Source organism: Venustampulla echinocandica, assembly GCF_003357145.1.
Source record: "Venustampulla echinocandica strain BP 5553 chromosome Unknown scaffold_10, whole genome shotgun sequence".
In the NCBI taxonomy this organism is placed as follows: domain Eukaryota; kingdom Fungi; phylum Ascomycota; class Leotiomycetes; order Helotiales; family Pleuroascaceae; genus Venustampulla; species Venustampulla echinocandica.
In genome coordinates, this window is record NW_022474215.1 from 168,375 (window position 1) to 187,272 (window position 18,898).

An 18,898-nucleotide genomic window follows, 5' to 3' on the forward strand; every position below is an offset into this window, starting at 1 on the left:
TTTCCTTGCCCCAGACGTATGAAAGGGCCTCGAACTTCCAAGCCTATACTCATGAATTTCGATCTCGAATGTGGTCTTCTCGGAGCCAAGCTTGGTTTTGATGAGCCGTATATTACGGCCCTGCAGGGACGGACCACATGTAAAGGCGACCTCGATTACCATATTTGTGCTGGAAACCGAAGAAGGGAGGACTTGTACAGATTGATTAAAGAAGGATAAATGCGTTACAGATAGGATTGTTTAGATATAGCAAGGCTGAAGTGTACCAGCTTCGGGAAGAAGAGTTTAACTACTGACCGGCAAAAGCAGGTTGGTAATTGCTGTAGACCTTGGCAAACTACAACTTACTTTGGTCCTTGGTGTATAAATAAATTAGTAAGGCTTAAGAACAGAGCAGGTATTTTACGAGATATCAGTCGTGCTTGAATTAAGGTTCGACGTTCAGCTCTATATAGCCGACGGAGGTAATATGGCACCAGGCCAGCGTAGGAACGGTGTGGGGCGATAGTACGTGTGGAGCGGACACGACGTGATTTAAGCCTATTTAGCACCGCGTTGAGCACCAACGCTCGTCAATGTGAGAAAGGTACCAGTATTGTAAGCGCACGATTACAAGTTCTTTGATTTATAAAGCGAGGTGCCACCACTCTTCTTTTCAAACACGTTCGTTGACATTTTCGATAAGCATGGCTTCAAATGCTACTTTTCAAGGTCTTCCGCCACCACAGGAGAGAGTTGTTTCGCAAGATGCTGATCATACCGGCATAGTAAGCTCAGAGCCTCCTTTCTTGATACATATGTAGTATCTGAATAAAAAGAGTATAGTAGCATAATAATCACACAATTTTCTTCAAACCGCAAAAGAATCAGTGACGATGAGAATAAATTAAAAGAGGCTTTCAACAACTAGCACAAGTAATCTCCAACATCAAAGATCAGGAGGCGAGCTGGGACGGGCTACTGCGATCAAAGTAGACAATCTGGCAACTGAGTTAAATAGGCGGGAGCCTGTATTGCAGATGGACTTGCGCTAGGGGTGTGGTTCGAAGTGGACGACAGGATTGAAGTGGATGTCCAGTACCAAGTGAGGATAAAAGTTGTAGGCTACCGTTTCATATTAGGAAACTTTGAAGGACGTTAGTTGGAGCGATAATACCCACGTCTCATGAAATAAGAGCCAAATATTTATTCCGTTGACTTTAAACACCGTGATCGAGCTCTAGTGCCCAATTTTTAAGATGCGTCTACTACGCATCCCTCGCCATTAGCAAACATCCCTCTCTCATCCCAGACTTCCCGCAGATCATCTCTAATCCTCCCTGCAACTACAAACCCCTTCTGCGCTACCCTCGAAAGCATCTCTAGTATCTTCCCCCTCTGTTCTCCCCCACCAGCGCGTGACCCCGCCACTCGGAGCGGAAAAAACATCAGCGCACCTGCGAGTCTTGACGTCCTCAGCGCCACATCTGTCAGCTGTAGTATCGATGCCACATGTCCCATTATTTCAGGCCTTGACAGAATAGGTGCGCTAAGGCCGGTCCAGTACGGGAAGTAGTCGAAATTTCCGGAGAGAAATATAAGGAGTGCGTTGTAGTACGCGAGAGCGAGGAGTAGTGGGGAGCTGTCGCTAGTGCTCAGAAGAGACAGTGCTTGCGCGTGCCATGCGTAGATAGCATTTTGGATCGTGAGACCTTCGAGACCGAGGGCCGAAACAGCTGGGTCGGTGTATCGCTGTGCTTCAGGTAACTGGAAAACGACCTGATGCGCCCTGAAAGTAGTCTTAGCTAAAATTAGACGGGACAGAGATCTGAGACGCACCGAAGACTGAACGTCGAGCAGTGGATCATGAGAGCAAGAATCCCTTCAATCGGGTCCCAGCTTTCATCATCAGATACGAGTTCCCTGTGGAAGTTCTCCCAAGTGCTGTCTGCCAGTATCGTAGCCTCTCCGTACAAGAGTGCCCTGCTAGCTTCGAGCATGCGGAAAATCCCATAGAAGGTTCGCCGGAGTGACGACATGTTCTTATCTGGACTGGACAGTTGGAGAAGCATGGAGGTGCCATAGAGCATGTGTTTGACCCATCCATCACCGGATGAGTCTGAGAGGAGCTGTACCAGCTGTTAGGCTTTCTTTTGGTTATGGAATTTCATGGCATACCTCAAAAAGACCTAGAAAGAAGGTACCCCAGAGCACATCATCTCCTTGAGCGGCATCCTTGTCCGAAACGCTCGCCTGAAGAGCACGGATTGATGCAAGGTAAGAGTTGAAAGCCACATACTGCGGGGAATCTTGCCCACTAGACACGCTGACAGAGCCTTGGCGACTGGCGTCCAGAGCTCCGATGGCAACGGCCGAGTGGTGGAGGACTGGAGAGGTGCGCACAAGTTGCAATATCTCTGTATCAAGGCTCTGGAGGCCTGGAGTAAACTGGTTCTGCTGGATGAAGAGAAGGAAGCAACCAATGAAACGAACGGTGGGGTCCCCGTCGGTTGGGCTGCTTGACACTATACTCGTAGTCCATTCGGAGCTACGCGTATTCAACGTTGTTGGGCGGTATTTGGTCACTCCAGAAACATGCCCTTCCACAAATAGCAGTGTGCCGGTAGTTTGCTTAGGTGGTGTGCATACGTTTCCCTTCTTGATGCAATGCGTGCATGGGAAGCCGCCCTCACACTAAAGTTATCATCAGCCAACTACCCTCGAAAGCTCGATCCCAGGTGGCATGGCAGGGCAAGTACCTAGGTACGCGACGCACTTTGATCCGGCGTGCAGAGCATGAGCCGCAACGCTTCGTTTGTCTCCGTTTATCGGCGGGGCCAATTTTCTTCTTCTCTCTCGGGCATTGCGTTGACATCGGGTAAGAGTCGTGTCGGCAACCGTCGCTCAGAATGACCTAGGTAATTACGAATACACCGTCACTCAAGGTATCAACATTCTTGAATAGGCAATAATCGAGCGAGGACAGTGGGCGAGGGCGAGGGCGAGGCGTATTATAACGCTGTAGCCACGTAATAATTTTAAATCCCATGTCGTGATGACACATTCTGGCTTTGAAGTTGAGGCTGAGATTTAAGGTCGTTGATATAACCCCGCTGGTTAGGCCGAATTAGGAAGTAATCGAGCGCGAAAGGCTTGGCGCCTCAGCCGCTGAACCAAGATTTTTTCGGCTGTGCGACGGCAGATCATCGCCCTACGCTCAATTGCTTCCTGTTTCGGTAGGTCTATCAAAGCTAACTACATGCTGTTGCGTGCAACTTCAAATTTGAGCCGTAAGCTCTCAATATGGGGCGAGATCATGATGTATATAAAAGCAACTGGAAACCCAGCTGTTGGGAAAATCATCACAACCAACATCCTCTAATACCTATACCTACTCCTCGCAATGCTTCCCCCCGCAACACTCACCCAGCGGCTCTTAGCCCTCCTCTCTATTCTCTCATCAGTCAGCGCTACGACGATACTCCCAAAGCCGCCAGGCCCATTCGATGTCTATTACAACACCGCCAAGATGGTCGACCCTGGCCGTATCGACCCCTTTGACCCAAAAAAGGGGCATCGCGCAGTCATGACTTCCATTTTCCTGCCGGTCCGCTGCCCGACCAGCCTCAAGCCCATCGCCTATCTGCCTCCGAAGACAGGGGAACTGGAATCCGAGCTATTCGGCGTGTACGGCCTTCCAAACGGGACGCTGCAGTCTCTGAATCTCCAGGTCTGCCCCGGGCCGCTGAGAACCCGACTACAGGAGGCAGAGCAGCACCCTGTCGTGATATTTTCCCCAGCACTGAATACACCAAGGCATTTCTACAGTTTGATCGCCCAAGCTGTCGCGAGCTATGGGTACATCGTCGTCTCCATTGATCATCCGTATGACGCCGACATCGTCGAGTTCCCAGACGGATCTGCTGTGTATGCGATCAACTTCACCGATGAGCAGATTCCGGTGGATGTAGACACTCGAGCTGGAGATGTCTCTTTCGTTCTTAATCAACTCAGTTGCCCCGGAAGCGTGAAAGACCTTCTACCTGGATCCAAAGGCCTGAAGACGCACAAGGTCGCCATGTTTGGCCACTCCGTCGGTGGGGCTGCAGCTGCGCAGGCTATGCTCCGCGATAAGCGCATCGTCGGCGGTGTCAATCTCGACGGCAGTTTCATAAGCACAGTGGTCCAGAAAGGTCTCGATCGCCCGTTCCTCATCTTCGGACATGAGAACAAGACGCAGGCGACTGACGATAGCTGGGCAGAGACATGGTCGCATTTGCGATCGTGGAAGCTCGAACTGGGCTTGGCTAAGTCGCAGCACTACACCTTCTCTGACTTGCCTGCCCTGTTGAATCTACTTCACGCGCCGCAAGTGATTCTTGACGCTGCAGCGGAGCGGGTTGGGACTCTGGATGGACTCAAGGCCTTGGATATCGTGCAGACTTATGTAGTTGCATTCCTTGACTTCGTGCTTCTCAATAAAAAGCCAGAAGTCCTCCAACACGTGGTTGCTGAGTTTCCAGAGGTATCATTTATTGATAAATGATCGAATCAATAATCTGCAAGCTCTCAGGAGCGTCAGGAAGGACGTAGGATCTTAATATCCGTGTAGATTTATATAGAACGGAGAATTTACAATGCACTTAGACATATTTAGTCACCCAGAGTTCAATGACGAGAGAAGTTTTATATATATATATATTCGTCCCAGATGGCTTGTGACGTGGTAAAGCCGCCAACCCACGCCAGACAGAACCCAACGTCTGTAGAGACGTGTCGGCGGGTCAACAATATGATAAATTAAATATAAAGATGCGGCCGTAAACCCCTCCACCACATTTGAAAACAAGCGAGGAAAAAAGAAATCACCCAGAAAGAGAAGACACAAGCAGATATATCGATAACGGCTCTCAAAGAAATATCACCATGCGAGGGAACTTCTATCGTAGCAGATATTGGGAGCTAACCCGCAAACGCCATTTAACGCAAGCCAAGCACCGATGAGCGGCCTTTCCCGATCAGACCCTCCTCACTACCGTAGCTCCCATCAAGCCACAGTTGGCTCAAATAGCAACCCAAACGTTTTCGACTACATGAGAGTGAGTTAGATCGACAGGAACTTTTGTTCAGGAGTTCATTCGGCTATCTACTACGCTGACAACTAAGCTATATAATGAAGGCCGTCGAGGTAGGCTATGCTCGCTAAGTAACAAATCCATCTAGACTATCTACCTGCCTCAGCGCAAGATCTCTAATAGCTACTGATTATTTCCAGGCTATAGTCTGAACGACCGCCTATAGAGAGAAAGATCGAGCTACAGGCTATCTTATACTTTGGATAATTTCCGTCTATCGAAAATACAGGTATTTGAATATACTACGATGATATTTACTACTGGAGCAATCTACCTAAGAAACGAAAAAAAGGGACTCTCCAAACCTAAAGTAGGAAAGACAAAGCCTACTACTCCTCTCGGCAGGAGAACGACTACCTAACAAGAGCAAAGAAATCTATCTACTAAAGTATACGACCTCCTCTTTCTTGGTACCTGCTAATTAACTTGTTTCTTGCGATACAGGGCCAAATACTTCCCGAAGCTAAATCCCTTCTAGGAACCGCTTCCGAGAGCTCCAAAATAGCAGAGGTTCTACGATAAATTCCGGATATATATATTTTCCGTGAGATTATAGATGAAGTAGGACGTAATCCGCAGAGTATTCCACGTTTCCGATTTTGCCTTTCCCCGCTTAGGTTTTTCTCCTTTCCCGCGGATATCCTCCTCAGTCTACTTCGTCGCGACTTAGACAACCTCCCAACTAAGGTATAGGGGATGATTTAACGACTTCCACAGTTAAGAGTTTTACGACATCCAGGTCATAGGAGTTTACAACATCCCGAGTCATAGGAGTTTACAACATCCCAAGTTATAAGTGAGTTTAGAGTCTAATGTTCGGGTAAGCTTTACCTATAGCATACCTCAATTCCAGTAAGATATTCGAGTAACTTGAATACCTCAATTTTAGTAAGATATTTATACTATATCGGAGATATATAGAGGTAATAGCCGTTGGGCCTTACAATACTGGCGAAAAGAGTTTTGCACCAAAGTCGCCCAAGAATGCGCCATATCAGTTCGTAACTTCGTCTCTGGAACGGCGAGACCGTTCCAACACTTTGTACCTGGATGCTTACCCTGTAAGCTCCAGCTGGGATGGAGCGAGCGACCAATTTAATTAGGTATAGCTATGCACGTAGCGCAGCGTTACTTTCGTCATTCCTTTTCAGATTTCAAAGCCTCTGCTTCGCACCACGACCATTATACTTGTTATGCCCAGCACTAGCACACGATGCCAGTTGTCCTCGATGATGCGAGTTGTGTGAAATAAGTGTGTTCGGGAGTCGTGACAGTCGTGAGCTGTCATTGGTGTATTTAGTACTTGTTTCTCTCCGTTCTCGTAAAATGTAGAAGATGAACTTAAATAATATAGCTTAGTAGCTATAGAGTACTTAAGATCTAATATACTAACTTTTGTAGTTAAGTTACTAATTAAGTTATTATCTTCTTTAGTGTTATCTGAAGCTATCTAACTAGCGCTATTATAGTTAAACTCACTTTATAGTAAAACTACTTCTACTATTAAGTTTAATACTAATATATAAGAATAGAGTTATTGGAGGAGATTCTCGAGAGCTACGACTCAGCTTTCCAAAGTTTCTAAGTAGTTCCGTAGTAAGCGACGTCCGGTTACTAAGTCTTCTATAAGATAGGCTATTAGACGACGATAAGCGACAAAAGTATATTAGGTATATAAATATACTTAGCTTACTTAGCTGATAACAGCAAAAGTTAGTATATACTAGTACTCGGCTATCACACTATTATGATATAATATGTCAGCAGCTGTTTTATTTCATACTTCTAGCTTTGCTTTCTGTATACTTTGAGCTTGCTCTCTTTGTAGTTGATATAGGCGACCTGCGTCCTGCTGCCGGTACGAGTGCGGGTTTGCCGCGGTCCGCGACCTGGGCAGTTCGTTTGCCGCGGGTGGAAGACTCGCTGGTGCTTTGCGGCATCGCGAAAGCATCTACACTAAGGTGTCGCTTGGAGACAGTCTCCTGAATGTCGAATTTTTGGTTCGCTACGCCAATATTGGGAAGTGGAAGAATGTGACTACATGGTTTCGTCGAATGATACTTTCCTAAGTGGGTATTGGCTTGATTGTGAAATTTGGGGGTGGGGGACGGATTTTAGAGGAGTACTAGCTTCTGTAATAGTGAAAGCGGACCTAGCTAGGTACGGGAGTAAGCCTAGAAATAGCTTAGATAATCATATCAGGCAGACCTAGCGAAGATACGAGGGAATCGCATTCGCCATGAAGGGGCGGAGTTCATGATACCATTAAAGAAAGAGAAGGGTTTGCGAGTCTTAGACATGAATGTTGATCCGAACCAAGGCTCTTCCAAATATCCTACCACGGCTTGGTGAGTTGAAGGTGTGCTCGAACAAGAATGGCTGAATAGCTTGGGCTCGGGACTTAGTTAACGCTAGCCTACTCCTTCAACTCTACCACGATCCTTCCCCACGCTTCGCAAGCCTTCCTTCGATTAAGAAGTAACGTTGATTGCACAGTTGCTAAGTTGATGTCCTCTATAAGGGACTTATTCAACCTTTCGATCCAGTTGCGACTGTCAAGAACTCTCATAATTTGGCGGGCGGTGGAATGCTGGTCCACGAAGATGCGGCCTATTTGCCCTTTCATTTGACAGCAGAGCTGATTCGGGGGGCTGTGGAAGGGAGGCTGGAGATAGTAGAGCATCTTGTAAGGTTCTTCTACTACGACGTTTGAAAATTATCAGACCGTCACTGTTCAACGCGTTCTGAAGAGTTTGAGATATGAAAGATGGCTCACCACAATGGACACGTGCCGCCGAAACCCACGAGCCATAAATCGATGCAGTGTTGGTGATAAATGTGGCCGCAAGGGAGTATCCGAACATCGTCGCTCTCAACGAAATCTTCTGTGCAGACGGAGCAGCTAAGGGGGTCATGTCTTGATCTTGATCGGTCGCTGCACTGTGATGCGTCTGCCTCTAGTGGTATCCTAACGTTGTTATCAGGTGTACCGGAATTTTTGACTGTCGTTTCATTCGTGTGCTCTTTGGCTCTGGGGATCACTGCCGCTGCATTTATATACAATGGTCTCCCTCCATCTATCATTTTCGGGACTTGACTTCTCGGTGGATGTGTATTCGTGGTAGAGTCATAGGCTTCGCTGACCCGTTCTTGCAGCCTCACGCTATACTTAACGACTGGTAACGATTGTAGTATGTAACTTTCAACGCCTTTCCGGTGTCGCGTGTGGGGTATGCGTGGATATCGCACAACAGTCGAGACAGTGACGTGAGGCCGTATTCGATTAGAAATCCATGCAATAAAGAGGAGAATTGCGATTAATCCGATGATAGCACCAACTGAGATTATAGTTCTGGCGTTACCGGTATTTGTCGAGCGGTCAGGTTGCGAAGCAGTTGCCATGATCAAAATCAAAAACCAGATGTTAAGCGGGCTAACAGGTCGATGGGTCTAAATGAGTCGTCACTTCCTCATTTAAAGATCGTACTGATTTCGACCAAGTTTCTGGCTGTTGATAAGTGTGTCACTAATCAAACTCTATAGTAATAGTACACATTGATTGACTTTTACAACATAACTATAGGGGGGCGTTGCCCTCGTATTGCATGCTGCTATGACAAGGCTTGCGGGGGATTTGTTTACTATCCTCGTAGTCCGAGCCGCAGCGCGCCGTTCGATGGAGGACAACGGTCGTCAAGCTGACACGGTATACTTGAAATGTGCTCTAATTAATGACGAGCAAAAGTTCATGGCCTGGCGATAAACCTGATTGACGCTAGCCAAAAATGCCTCAAAGCAATGGTTCATCACCTTGCCCAAACGAAATTGGAGCTAGCCAAAATGCCTCAATCACGGCTATTTGCATTTTGTACATGGCAATAAAATTCCCTCATCCCTCATTGTATTGCCTGTGTCGTACAGCCAAATGCACAACTTGTGCATAGTGCTATTTCCATGTAGTAAGAGGCGCCAGCAATAGTGGCTGCTTCCCAGTTTACTCGATCTGGCCTGCCACTTAACACTGTAAACAACTTACGGAAACCAGAAGCTGTTCCTTATTTCAAAGGTCCTGTGATGAAAATAATGATTTTCGTGCCACTCTCGTCTTAGTGAAAGCGACTTTCGTCGCTTTGCTGACAATGACGCATGGTGTGTCCACGTGAGCTATGACTTGTTGACTTGGCTACATATCCTCCTTCCAGAACTTATGTAGGAAGTGATTTCAAGCTTCTCATTCTTATACTCACTCTCATTCAACATGACACCGCCAATGTCCCTGATCCTGCCTCCTGTCTACAAAATACCTCATTCCCCTTCTTTAATCCTTGGCCTCACCCCTTTAAACCTGAACAAACAAAACATGCTGCACTGCCTCAGAACGCAACGCTTGAGTGACGTGGACATAGTGAAAAAACTGATCGTGAATCCTATATGTACTTTAAAATCCCACCTTTGATTCCCATTTCACCTGCTATTGAATTCCAAGTCTAAAACTCCAAAACCCTCAAATAAATAAATAGAATTTGGCTGGTGTTACGGCCGCGCCAGCTCATATATTCAGATGCCCTCTTCCCTCACTCTGTAGAACTTGTATTAATAACGAAGACCAATTTAGCACATAAAAAAAAACGCAGTAGATTAGTCAACAGAGGTTATAGATTTAAAGTAATTATATTGAAAAAGAGCTTAATACTAAAGGGTAAATGCCTGGTATATATAGGTAGGATATAGAAAGGGAATTTGTACTAGAGACGTACATGCGTCAGAGAGGTAAAATTTATCCTTGAATAAGTAAGCCACCAGTCCGAATAACGCAATAAAGTCACTGAGAACCGAACAAAAACTGCGGATCTTCTCCGGGTCCAAATTACTCAGTTAAGTAAGAATAGGGGGGCTTCAAACAAGGGGAATGCTTGCTCGCAGGTTGAAATTCGTCACAGCCAAGGTAGGCATCTTGGCTTATATCTCCCTTACTGCCCAGGGGAGATGCTTAAAGCTCGCCGAGAGAGATTGAAGGGGAGCAATTGGACTATACGATATCGATTATTAAATGCTCTCACGAGATCAAGGGTATTTCGAAAGGGCTTGCTATAGACAGATCAGTTCAAACAACTGTGTTCTGGTTAGCGATTGGGCAGCTGGAATGTATGCGCGATTTATTTTCCCTTGCAGCATGACAGCTCCACCCATGCATTGGACAGAGGCGGCTGTCGAATCTGGAGCACTCCGTCGATCCAGTATCTACACTTCCCATTCATTACAGGACTCCTTCTTATCAAATTGCGGAGTTAAAAGAGAAAAATGTAGTAATTTAGAAGGCAAAAAGACTTGGCAGCAAAGGCATGTTCCAAAAGTCCTCGAACAATAAAGCTACTTACACCCCACCAAAACTCGCAAACCTTAACTGGCACATTATAGCGCCCAAAGAGATATATACTCACTTCTCCTGGCTAACGGCTCTCGTTAGAACAACCCGAGTGACTCTTCACCCAGAGAACATACCCTTCCCCACCACCTACTAGTACTTTCACGGAATACTTGGATACTCCTCTAGAGATAATTATCTGATTAATCCCACTCAAATCTAATCAAAAACCAAGCTGGATTACAGAGCTGGGAAGCCGCCACAGCGTGTTCGCCGACGCCGCAGCAGCAATGATCTCCGAAGCCGAAGCCCTGCCCGGCAAGCCTTAAAAGGACCGCCTTTTCGACGTGCGACTTATCCTTCAATCATAAAGCTTTATAGATGTCATTGAAACAATGGCATCATTTGCGACATCCTACTGGTATCTGCAACGTAGTGGCATTACCTTTAGGGATATGTGGTTCTAATTCGGCCAATTCCACAAAGTATCGATCAGAATTACCCCAGTGATCGCCTAGCACAAGCATCCAGCATCTGCTTGTAAACCTGGCCGTCATGTGGACTCGTCTCCTCTATCCCTCCCAGTCATCTTTACCTATACTAACGACTCTATAGGTAGCGGTTCAACCTCATGACTATCCTCACCCGCCGACTAGGCACCATCTATTACCAAACATCCTTCAACAGAGCTGCACAAAACCTGTACCCCTTCCCCGCAATGATATTCGCACTCGTCGTGGTGGCTTTCCAGCTCTATATCCCGCAACTTCAGAGTGTTTTGGTGCGAGTAGGGAACAGGCTGAGCATTTCACCTTGGCGGCTGCGTTTGGCCTGGGAATGCTGCCGTTGGATGAGGCGAGGAAGTGGGTCGTTGGGACGTGGTCTAATGGGCTGCTGGGGGAGGATCGCTGGAATCGGTGTTCCCTTTGGTACCACCATACTTGTGCCAATTGTTTTGGTCCTATGTATCTGTTAGCGGCTGTCCCGGTTTCTAGTTGGTGGGCGGCCTTCAATATACATTCTGTACGAGACGAGCTCGAAGATCTCCGTGCAAAAATATCATGGTCAAGACAAGGCTAAAACTTATTATGATGGATGAGATTAGCTCCATGGCCGTCGAGTTCGAGGGAGAAATGATGCTAGGAATTTTCTGGGAGGAGATGCAGATTGTCGAGGAGAACAGAAAATACTCCAAAGATTGGGGCGAATCAAGATGTTCAAACAAGTCATTGTATTACCGTATTATGACTTCTTATCTTCACTTGCCTTGGATTGATAAGACCTATGCCGTACTCGTATATCCTATTGTGGATCATTTGCGGGATTTTCGTTCGGGTTAGGCCATCTGATAGATAACGAGATATAAATCCCTCAACACTCGGCATCGTAATCATAATTATGGCGCTATCTGCGGCGTCTTGTCTCATCGAGAGCTTTGACCATATACCATGCGACCACAGCTAATATCCAATCAGCTGTTGTACTCTTAGCTTGGTGCTCGTGCACGACAACTCCGAGACTAACTTGATAACCTTAAACCCACAGCAACGATCTGATCAATTGCCATACTCGTACCTACTGTAGCACGGAAGACAACACCTTACATCTCGACCATGGCTGCCGTCAGAGCACGGAAAGCCTCTCTCGTGGCCGAAAAGGTTCTATCCGTTATGTAATACTCTCTGGATTTCTATCCCGTCCCCACCTGGGTATATTATATCTTTGTATAGTACATTTTCGAGTATTATATAGACTCCTCTCCTGTAGAAATATCGCATCTACCTTTGGCCCAAGGGTTACCTGCAATGGGCATAGCGCAAATGCACCGCCACGCTTAACCCCGCTCTCACTTTAAGCGAGCAGGGGTTAGCCGACGCTTCCCCCTAACCCCTAACCCCTGAATCTGGCCCGCCATGTCGGCATCATGCTTTTCGTCTTGGGAAAGCGTGCCTCAAGTTAAGTTACTACTGAAAGCCCGTGATGTTGTATACCACCTCGTCCGCGCAGGGACGAGCCCTAATCTCTAAAATCCCTCATCCAAGTGCTTTCGTTCCATCCCTGACGTGTAACAATCATCTTCCGATTCAGTCTTTGCAACAGGATCGTGCTTTTCTATTCTTTCAATCCCAACTTGTAACAATCATCTTTTAATTCGGCCTTTGCAACAGCATCTTCTTGACGATTATGCTCCCCGAAAATGCCGCAGCCACCCACATCAGCGAGAGCGATGGTGCGCTTGACGGTGACAACAGCGACGACGACGATGCCGATGGAGCAAGCTATTCATTTCTATTATCTCCAGGGGATAATCCATCTCAAGATGTGCCAATCGAATGGAATCGGGGCTCCTCCTGGATCTCGGGATCCAGACTGATAGGTGAGTCACTATCCTCTTTGCTCTCCGAGGAACTGCAAAGACTAATCTGTGTTGGCAAGTCCGCCTTCGATCTTGGTTTCCCCTATCATTTAGCCGCGGTAATGGAGACTTGTATAATGCAGCACCCGCCACCGAAGCTGGACGATATCGGGTAGGGATGAACACTTCTAGAAAGAAAAGTGTCGCCATTTCGGGATCGTGCATGTCGATTGTGTTTACTCTTCGAGCGATCGTTTGCTGTTCCTGGGGAAATCTTCTCCTCGTCTTTGTCCCGATTGGCATTGTAACCTATATATCGAAGGCCCACCCGTCCATTATTTTCGCATCTAACGCTATCGCAATCATTCCATTGTCAGGACTACTAGCCTATGCTACCGAAAACATTGCTAGCGATATGGGAGACACTGTTGGTGCTCTCATGAATATTAGCTTTGGTAACCTGGTCGAAGTGATTATCTTGTGAGTTAACTTCAGTTGGAACTGAGGTGAGAAAACTGGCTGACGGTTAAAAGTATGTGATTATTATCATTGGCACAGACTCTGAACGGAATTCTTAGACTGACCTGGGTAGGACGGCTTTATTCAACAACCAGATCCGCATTGTCCAAGCATCTCTCCTTGGATCGATCCTCGTCAACCTATTGTTAATCCTTGGCACAGCTATTATAGCTGGGAGTTTCCAGGATCAAGAACAAGCATATAGTATTTCCAATTCGCAGGCTCTTGCATGCCTTCTCTCCTTCTCTGTTTTCAGCTTATTAATACCAGTAAGTGTCCTTCGCAAAGAAAAGTATGGCTTGATTCCTTGACTAACATGCTTGAGACCGCTTTCCATTACTCTTTCAAAGATATGAAGACGGCAGACCAAGCTGTCTTGAGATTAAGTAGAATATCAGCATTGGCCTTATTGGTGATTTACTTCCTTTACCTCCTATTCCAGCTGAAATCTCACGCGTACTTGGCCAGCCCTGTCCACCATCATGAAGCTTATGTGCGGTCTCGTATTGGGCCCTTGGTGCAGCGAAGTCAAGAACAGAGCCATACTAGGGGTTCATCTACCTCGTCAATTTCGCGTACTATTAGATTTGCGGATGAAGATCTTAGACTAGCTCTTGATTCAAACGTCATGGCAAAGAACATCAAACTAGACACGATAGACAGTGGACAACAGTCTGAGCCGACCGCCGAGACCACAGTCCAGTCTGTTATGGGGAATTTCAGCAACCATATCGATCAGCCCAACGGGGGCATAGGAGGTACTACGGCTACTGGGCAGGGTAAAGCGGGTACAGCATATCTACCCTGCTCAGCGGCTCATTCTTCTTCTGTATGGCCACATTCACTTCGAACGCCTCCAAACCAGGACGAATTACTGCCTCCTAGTACAACCAGACAAGGGCTCGTCAGATCCGCATCCAGTATCCCCCTCCTCTATTTCTCTCGTGGAAGTTTAGACCACGCACCTAACGATGATTTCTCCAACAATTCCCCCATCATCAGTCGAGCAACCTCCTTGGTCCTCCTCATCTCCTCCTCGGTCCTCGTTGCATTTTGCGCCGAATTCCTCGTCAATACAATTGATGACATGGTCGCCCACAGCCCACTCTCGGAGCCTTTTATCGGCCTGATCATTCTACCCGTCGCCGGTAATGTTGCTGAACATATCACCGCTGTAACGGTCGCTGCAAAAAACAAAATGGACCTTGCTATCGGTGTATCTGTGGGCTCATCTATTCAGATCGCCTTGTTCGTGACCCCATTGGTTGTTATTATGGGCTGGATTATGGATAGGGATATGACATTGTATTTCAGCCTTTTTGAGACGGTAACGCTGGTGGCGACAACCTTTTTGGTGAACTTTGTGATTTTGGATGGAAGAACGAACTATATGGAGGGAAGTTTACTTTGTGCTTGTTATGTTATTATCGGGTTAGTATATACTCTTTTTAAGTGGTTGGTAGCTAACAAGTCTTGATAGCGTGGGAGCGTATCTATTTCCTGGGCCAGACGCGCAAAGTCCAGGTTGATTGGGTTGTCGATATTCGAGCGATTACTAGGAGCGGCAGAGAACTATTGCTACATATCAGTTTCATCTCCTGCAACCCAAGGTGTAGAAGTTGGCGCACACATGACTTTGGCAATGTTAACTGGCTAGGTTCGTGCATGAGAGTGGATTTCGTCGATCCGCCAACGGGCTTATTACTCCTAGGTATTGACTAGACTAATATTAACGCTTTATCTACTCTCTTGTGTTGCTATTGCATTCTTAACATAGATATTGAATATATATCCAGTAATTTTGTAGAGTCCCAATGCCCTGATTCATGTACAGCAAGCCATTAATACTTGCGAAATTCTAGATACCAAAGTATTGGATCCAAAGTATTGGATCCAAAGGATCCGGAGATAGAAGAGTGATCGAGGGATTGGATTAAGGCAAAGGGCTAAAGGGGTAAACCTTACCGAGATTGGCTCTAGGCGTAACCGAGCTTGATCAAACACACATTATTCTACTAGGGCAGTGAGGAAGGGGGGGACAGAGGCGGCGGCCCTGAGGCTGTAGAGTATAGTAATGGAGACAAAGAGGACACAGGGTAGTAAGAATGTGTCGAGTGTGCATCGAATGCTTAATGGTATAGATATAAATAAAACAAGAACGCTGTCGTCTATCGTCTTCACCGACCACCAGATATATTGGGAATGTCAGGACATGGCTACACATGAGAGCATCAACATGCCACTCTTTCTGGCCGATGGTTATGAATCCCACATAGCCGACTTCATATAATCCAGAATATTCAAGGGTGATGCTTATAGTAGGGGCAGCCAAAGTAACCAGGACGACTTACTTATTACTGCGAGGATATATGGATATACACAAGGGTGGGGCACTGGGCAGCGAGAAGGCCGCGGGGTTGTAGAGTTTTCAGACGAGATATGCTATCGTCTTGTTCTCAAAATTGCTACGTTTGGTGATAGTGGAATCGAAGGCGGGGCATCCTCTGCTGCCAGCATCTTGTCGGCATTGAGCACCAAGACCATCACTAACTGGTATCGGAAATCAGTAAGGATTTGGGATAATTTGCTTTGCGCGAGAAGGGCATTGTAACTCTCGTTATGTTGTCGGAAGTGGTGAGAGTGCCACGACTCATTGAGAAAACATAGAAAAAAACAAAATACTATAATTGCGGTAGAGACATCACAGTAATGCAAATAGAAACGTCAAAATCAGGACGAGTCCATTGATGACCGTTTGACAAGCTCCTAGAACTGAACGAAAATATCTTTAAGATTTACTAATTTTTATCTCAGCAGCTCTATAATGCTCCTTCAGACCTTGTCAGCCAGCCTAAATATACAACATAGAGTAGACGTGAGTGTTTAGCGGGCTAGCGAGGCTATCAAAGATTGAAAGCTAACAGGTGGTTCACGATTAGAGATCCCAAAGCCATTAATCTTGTCCCTGGCAGGGTCACAGGATTTCTCATCACAAGCAGAAATTTAGGAATTAACGCCGCCACCACTAACTAGATATTTGTGTATCACTGCACCAGGCAGCTCGAGTCCCCTTCACTGCCTTCAGCCTTTCCTCTTCCATTAACTACGCCCTTTTGTCGAGAGCCAAACAACGGATATACAACATCAAACAAGGCCCTTTCCAACCCGGCACTCTCAACAAGCTTCTCTCCTAGCTCCTCGGCTTTGTATCCTTGCACAATCTCACGAGTGATGAGCTCAATCTTCTCACCTTCTGTGAATATATTGTCCAGTGGTGACCTGGGTACTGCCTGTAGGTTATTTTTGATAATTTTACGTCGTGCCAGTTTTGCAAATTCTTCAAGTCTTAGAATTCCTGTGCATTTGTTAGTGTCATGTGTGTGAGAGAGTTTTGTGGTACAAAGAGAAGGTCGTACCGCAGTCGCAAATACTCCCTGAGATCCAAAAATGTTAGCACAACCTGATATATTGAGGAATAAATGAATGGTCTAGATGCTTTCTTACCTTGATCACCCAGAACCAGCTCTTTCTCCTCATGCAAACGTCTCATTCCGTTATCATCTAGCGTTAGCTCGCTGACAAGACCCCATAATGGCTTTGCTATCAAAGAGCCATTTGCAGAAGCATGAAACATCAAGCGGCTGAAATCTTCCTTCCGAATTGAATCTCTTGCTATTCTCGATTTAAGCAACTCACAAACTTGTGGAAGCGAGAAGAATGGCACTTACAAGCAGCAATTATATCCTCTGCCCCATACAAGTATTTTCCTGGTAGGACACTATCTTCCAACATATGTTGGGCATTGATCATGGTCCCACCATGTTTCATAAAGCGTATACGTTTGACATAGATCCAGATGACTTGTGCTGGAAACTTGTCACCGTATACGAATTCTCTTAGGAACTTCTTCCGTGATTCTTCCCTCTTTGCTTCAGAGAGGCCCCGTGTGATAGTGTCTGTCTTGATGCGCATATAAAGTAGCGCGCGAGCTTGATCGAAGTCTTTTTTGTCAAGCTGTTTTCCACCTACAGATTGTTAGGCAGGGGGAGAAGTCCACTTGGGGACCAACACTCACTGAGTTTGGAATAGAGATTCGTTGCTTTTTCGTTTTCGAGAAACAAAGCATGTACTTTGTCTTTGGGTATATTCTCTTCCCTCAATATATCTTGCGACAGTTCCGGGGTTTGACCCGCTGGCAAAGTTGCAGCCAAAAGCTTCGCTGCGTGTTCCAGTTTAATGATAGCTCGAACACGGCTGATTTCAGAAGGGAGCACGCTCTGGCCAGCTAGGTATTTCACAAGCGTCTTCAGAGTCGCAGCCTTGCTATTAAAAACAATCAAGTCAATCGCATGACTTTCATCCAGCATGACTTTGTTGATTTTCTGGACGTGGACCTCTGATATAGGAAAAAAGCGGAAACAAAACCTATCGTGCATCCCTGCTGGGCCGCCATTGATGAGAACAAGTTTACCAGCCACGAGTTTTGAATACGAGTTGAGTGCTTTGGTGATGGGAAGATCTCTGAGAAACATCCCTGCTTCTTCGGGATTGGCATGCCGAGCTGTGGCAACTTTGAGGAATTGCTCTCTCTGTTCAAGGATGTTGGCGGAATCCTGCTCAGGTACGGGAAGGATGAATGATCGAAGCACAATCAACAGTCTTGGTGCTATAGGGGCGAAGAGGTGGAATTCCGTGTAGGCCGAGAGTTCCAATTTGCCAGTTATGGGACTGAGTTTCAGGGTTGATGCACCTTCGAAGATGCTGTAGGCATTCTGCGTGAGTAAAAACTCCTCTTCCTTGTTGTTTGGAGTAATGAGAGCCATGTAAAATCCCTGGATATTATTGATGCACCATTCCGCATCGTCAGGATAGATTCGCTTTCTCAACTTGTCCATCCATCCCATTTGGTAATCCATCTTCAAGTCAATAATGGCCTTGATATTGTCGAACCACACGTCAATGGTTTTCTTTATCCCTTTCTCCTTCATATATTTCAACATCTTTTCTCTATCATCCGCGTTATAGTCTTCGGCATTTTCGTGGAAATAGCGCCTGTGAAATCTGCTACCCCGATACTTCATAATGAAAAGGAATTTTCTCAAAGTATCTCGCTGAGTTCTTGTCACCCAAACATCATCCTTTCCTGCCTCGAATGCCTTCCGAATCGTGCTGATGATTTCGCCAGCTTGGGATTCAAGCACGGATAATTGTTCTTCGACTTGGTGCCGTTTCGTAGATGCGCCGAGATCGCAGTACATGTCCATCATCCCGAAAGTCTTTGCCACGGTTGTCTCTGTTATTGTGGGTTCTTCACGAGAGAGGTTGACGCCATAAAGCACTGGCTCTCCTGCGCGTGGTCCATTCTTGCGATTGCCTCGCTGTTTGCCTCGATTTTTGGAATTTCGGGAACCAGTTGTTAGTTCACCTAGATGTGAGTAATTTCGTAAAATGAAGCGTGGGATGAAGTGATGATATTGCGACTTTTCTTGAGCTGCGGCCGATGATGTTGCCATTTTTTGACAGTGACGATTGGTTATTGCGAAG

General features: G+C 46.3%; 4 protein-coding genes across 4 annotated transcripts; 2 read left to right on the forward strand and 2 right to left on the reverse strand.

Annotated features, from left to right (window-relative positions):
* Window positions 1-1,233: 1,233 nt before the first annotated feature.
* Window positions 1,234-2,854, reverse strand: BP5553_09209 (uncharacterized protein; the record flags this gene model as incomplete). Its single annotated transcript, XM_032017832.1, has 4 exons — window positions 1,234-1,768; window positions 1,819-2,108; window positions 2,158-2,673; window positions 2,756-2,854. The coding sequence occupies 4 exons, from the start codon at window positions 2,852-2,854 to the stop codon at window positions 1,234-1,236; spliced, it is 1,440 nt and encodes a 479-aa protein (XP_031865739.1).
* A 528-nt stretch (window positions 2,855-3,382) lies between these two features.
* On the forward strand, window positions 3,383-4,525 carry BP5553_09210 (Uncharacterized protein; the record flags this gene model as incomplete). The annotated part of the gene is made up of 1 exon (XM_032017833.1): window positions 3,383-4,525. The coding sequence occupies one exon, from the start codon at window positions 3,383-3,385 to the stop codon at window positions 4,523-4,525; it is 1,143 nt and encodes a 380-aa protein (XP_031865740.1).
* Window positions 4,526-12,663: 8,138 nt separating this feature from the next.
* On the forward strand, window positions 12,664-14,883 carry BP5553_09211 (uncharacterized protein; the record flags this gene model as incomplete). Its single annotated transcript, XM_032017834.1, has 5 exons — window positions 12,664-12,856; window positions 12,916-13,315; window positions 13,428-13,623; window positions 13,797-14,785; window positions 14,835-14,883. The coding sequence occupies 5 exons, from the start codon at window positions 12,664-12,666 to the stop codon at window positions 14,881-14,883; spliced, it is 1,827 nt and encodes a 608-aa protein (XP_031865741.1).
* Window positions 14,884-16,398: 1,515 nt separating this feature from the next.
* Window positions 16,399-18,867, reverse strand: BP5553_09212 (Uncharacterized protein; the record flags this gene model as incomplete). Its single annotated transcript, XM_032017835.1, has 5 exons — window positions 16,399-16,709; window positions 16,771-16,788; window positions 16,859-17,026; window positions 17,083-17,379; window positions 17,430-18,867. 5 exons carry the CDS (start codon window positions 18,865-18,867, stop codon window positions 16,399-16,401), a joined length of 2,232 nt encoding a protein of 743 aa, XP_031865742.1.
* Between the last annotated feature and the right edge of the window lie 31 nt (window positions 18,868-18,898).